This window comes from Pelodiscus sinensis, chromosome 1, assembly GCF_052426305.1.
Source record: "Pelodiscus sinensis isolate ZL-2025 chromosome 1, ASM5242630v1, whole genome shotgun sequence".
NCBI classification, from domain to species: domain Eukaryota; kingdom Metazoa; phylum Chordata; order Testudines; family Trionychidae; genus Pelodiscus; species Pelodiscus sinensis.
Genome location: NC_143052.1, coordinates 354,024,906 through 354,029,306, shown reverse-complemented (window position 1 = coordinate 354,029,306; position 4,401 = coordinate 354,024,906). Strand labels below are relative to the sequence as shown.

The 4,401-nt window shown below is 46.6% G+C and overlaps 1 protein-coding gene across 1 annotated transcript; it reads right to left on the bottom strand.

Annotated features, from left to right (window-relative positions):
• Window positions 1–3,438: 3,438 nt before the first annotated feature.
• LOC102443760 (olfactory receptor 52B2-like) lies at window positions 3,439–4,401 on the bottom strand. The gene has a single exon (XM_006130330.3). The coding sequence runs from the start codon at window positions 4,399–4,401 to the stop codon at window positions 3,439–3,441; it is 963 nt and encodes a 320-aa protein (XP_006130392.3).

Genomic DNA, 4,401 nt, shown 5'->3' with positions numbered 1-4,401 from the left:
CCAGGCGGTGGCCTTGAGAATCATATATATAGTAGCCCAATGTCTGTGAGTCTGTAATGCTGACGTACACGGCCCCGCCCCCTGGCTGTGTGCGTCACCGCCCCATCCCTCCTCCCCCGCAGGGGACCGGCTGAGCGGGCAGCCCTCAGTTGAGCTGCCACGGAGGGAGGGGAAGGGGGCGGGGCGGTGACATACACGGTCGGGGCGGGGCCATATAAGTCACCGCCCCCCTTCCCCTCCTGCCGTGGCGCTTGGCTGAGTGCTGTGCTCCTGAGCGGGCATCACTCAGCCGAGCGCCACAGCGGGAGGGGAAGGGGAAGTTATGTGAATAACGTAGCAGTAGAATAACGTAGAATAACTTCCAGTTATGTGAATAACGTAGCAGAAGTCAACTTACTTTAAGCCAAGTTCAGCAGCATCTTCACAGTCAGAGGCTGATGGGAGCAAACACTCCCGTCGGCTTACCTTACTCCTCGTCACTGCAAGGAGTATCAGTGCGGACCAGAGCTGACCTAAGTGTTTGATTTAGCGGATCTTAACTAGACATGCTAAATTGAATGCCAGAAGATAGATCTCCAGTGTAGCAAGTGGAGAAGTAGCCTGAGCACATGTTGAAAGTGTCTGAACCCAGATGAGTCTGAAAATTAGGATGCACCTGGAACAGGATTGCTTGTCAATAAATCTGACAGAAAAGAGATAAGATGGAGTAGTGCTCTGTTTTGGCTCAGCTAAATCAAAGCCTAAGGTATGAAAACGAGAAGAAAATGTTTTTGGAAACAAAATTAACTATAGCCCCTTTTTGGTTAAAACACAGTGAATGAGACGAGGTTGTAAGGATGAAGGAAATCCCAATAATACAACATTTACTAAAAAAAAAAGTTAAACAGCCAAAAATTAACAATCCCCAATTTTTTTAGAGAAAAAACACGTAAATTGATCATGTGCATTTTCCTTTTATTTAAAGAAAAAAACCACCCCCTTAATTGAGTTAAGAAACTGAACAATGCTGGGGGTAAGTGAGCTAGTGGTTCATAATGATATAGGAGCAAAACCTCTTTCATTCATAACTCTGGCTCCTGCAGGCTCTGAAACCTTGACCTGACCAGTAAACTCATCCATGGGGAAATCCAGGGGTGCTGTGAAAACACTGATGTTCGTAAAGATGACAACGTTCTCAGGATTTTGCTAATCTCAGGTAAGGGCTGATCTATACTGTAGGTTTACGACAGAGCCTCGGTGGCAAACCCAGATGATGAATACGTGGCATAACATTGATATGATGTGGAGTGTAAATGGGAACGGGTTCATAGCATGTAGGGGTGTGTCTAGACTACATCCCTCTGTCGCCAGAGGTATGTAAATTAGACATACCAAAATTGCTAATGAAGCGGGGATTTAAATATCCCGCGCTTCAATAGAATAAAAATGGCCACCGCTTTTTGCCGATGCGGAGATTTGCCAGCAAAAAGAGGCAGTCTAGATGGGGATCGGTCGACAAGGAAAGCCTTTTCCGACCGATCCCGTATGCATCATGAATGATGTTTACAGGATCTGTCAGAAAAGGCTTTCATTGTCGACCGATCCCCGTCTAGACTGTCGCAGCAATGTCGGTATGTCTAATTTACATCCCTCTGGAGACAGAGGGATGTAGTCTAGACATACCCTAGTGGTGCGTCTAGACTGGCAAGATTTTGTGCAAAAGCGCCAAATGTCTACACTGGCTGCTTGAATTTGCGCAAGAGCACTGACTTTGTAATGTACAAAATCAGTGCATCTTGCGCAAATACATACACGCTCCCGCTCGGGAAGAATACTTGTGCAAGAGGGCCAGTGTAGACAGGGAAGAACTGTTTTGCGCAAAAAAGCCCCGATGGCTAAAATGGCGATCGGGGCTTTCTTGTGCGAAATCGCGTCTAGACTGGCTACGGATGCTTTTGCACAAAAGCACTTTTTGCGCAAAAGCATCCGTGCCAATCTAGACGCGCTTTTGCGGAAATACTTTTAACGGGAAACTTTGTCAACCGCTCCCTTATGCCTCATGAAATGAGGTTTACAGGAGCGGTCTACAAAGGCATTCCCTGTTGACCGACCCGCGTCTTGACTCGCATGCTGTGCCAATGATCAGCTGAGCCGGCACAGTGCAGCGGCCATTTTTATTTTAATGAAGCCGGGGATATTTAAATCCCTGCTTCATTGACTATGTCGGGTAGCCTATTTTATATGCCTCTGTCGGCAGACGCATGTAGTCTAGACATACCCTAAGAGATTGATTATCTATGCTCTAAAAATCAAAAAGGGGTCCTACAAAAAGTGGAAACTAGCCAGAGACATAAGGCATAACAAGAAAAGACTCCCCCAAATATATTAGAAGCAAGAGGAAGTCCAAGGGCAGGGTAGGACCGTTACTTAATACAGAGGGGAAACCAATAACAGAAAATGTGGAAATGGCAGAGGTGCTTAATGATTTCTTAGTTCTGGTTCTCACCAAGAAGTTTGGTGGTAAATGGATGCCTAGGATAGTGAGTGCTGGATGAGGTCTGAGCCATTAGCTGTTATTTTAAAAAATCATTGAAGACGAGAGAGATTCTAAAAGACCGGGAAAGGGCAAATATAGCGCCCAGCTATAAAAAGGGAAATTAAAGGAGCACGGCAGAAAGGGCTGTAGGAGTCATAGTGGACCACAAGCTAAATATGAGTCAATCGTGAGACACTCTTGAAAAATAAGCAAACATGATTCTGGGCTGCATTAACAGGAGTGTCGTGAGTAAGACACGAGAAGTCATTCTTCCGCTCTACCCTGCGCTGATTAGATCTGTTAGAGTATTGGGTACAGTTCTGGGTACCACGTTTCAGAAAGATGTGGTGACACTGGGGAAAGTCCAGAAAAATGCAACAAAAATTGTTAAAGGGCCAGAAACTGTGACCTATGAGGGGAGATTGAAAGAACTGATTTTTTTTAGTTTGGAAAGCAGAAGACTGAGAGGGGACGTAATGGCAGCTTGCAAGTACAAAAAAAGGTTTTCTGCAAGGAGGACAGCGTAAAAAACGATACCCATTAACCTCTGATGACAGACAAGAAGTAATGGTCTTAAATTGCAGTTATGGAGGTTTAGGATGGATGTTAGGAAAAACTTCCTAACGGTCAGGGTGGTTAAACACTGGACTAAATTGCCTAGGGAGGTTGTGAAATCTCCATCACTGAAGATATTTAAGAGCAAATTGGATAGACATCTATCAGGGATGATATGGATGGTGCTTGGTCCTGCCATAAGGGCAGGGGACAGGACTTGATGACTTCTCATGGTCCATTCCAGTTCTAGTGTTCTATTATTCTACATACTTTTCAAGCTGACAAAGGCAAAGTCGATAGTTACTACACCTCTGGAGTTCAAATGAGTATCTCTCTTTAACTACCATATGTATTTTCTGCTGTCTCCTTCAGCTCAACGGGAAGCTTCTTCCATAGCTCCGAAAGAATACTTTGATCAAACATTTCAGGATCTCTTTTGTTGACACCCCATAAATGATGGGGTTTAACATGGGCGGAAGCAGCACATGGAGATTGGCCAGTAGGTTGAGAATATAACCAGGGATGGCATGCCCATATTGGTATGCGGAAGGGGAGAAAAAGGATGGTATGTAGAACAACAGTATGACACAGACGTGGGAGCCGCAGGTACGCAGAGCTTTCAGCTGGGCGTCCTTCGATGGCAGCCGGAAGACGGCCCGGAGGATCACCACATAAGATACAGCGATGAGCACAGCGTCCAAGCCGATTACTAAAAAAGCCACAGCGACGCCGTACCAGAAGTTGACTGTGACGTTGTCGCAGGCCAGCCGAGCGATGGTCATTTGCTGACAATAGGTTTGTGGCAGGAGGTTGGTTCTGCAAAACCTCAGCCGCATCACAAGAAATATGAAAGGGAAAACGAGACAGAAACTCCTTGTGAGAACCGCCAGCCCGATCTTCCCGATCACAGGCTTGGAGAGCAGGGTGGTGTATCTCAGGGGGTTGCAGATGGCAACGTACCGATCAAACGCCATGGCCAGCAGGATGCCCGACTCGGCGATAAAACTGACATGGATGAAGAACATCTGGGTGAGGCAGGCAGCAAAAGAAATTTCCCCTGCACCGAACCAGAACACGGCCAGCATCTTGGGCACTATGGTAGTTGACAACAGCAGATCTACAGCGGCCAGCATGGAGAGGAAAAGGTACATGGGCTCATGGAGGCTTCGCTCTGTCACTATGATGAAGAGGAGGAGAGAGTTCCCCAAAAGAGCAGTAACGTACATCAGACAGAAGGGGATGGCGAGCCAGAAGTGAGACTCCTCCGTACCAGGGATGCCAGTTAGGATGAAGGTGAGAGGCACGAAAAAGGTGTGATTGTCGGCTGACAT

Excerpts from the sequence above, each read along its gene's own strand:
- LOC102443760 (XM_006130330.3), bottom strand. The coding sequence starts at position 4,401 with ATGTCAGCCGACAATCACACCTTTTTCGTGCCTCTCACCTTCATCCTA.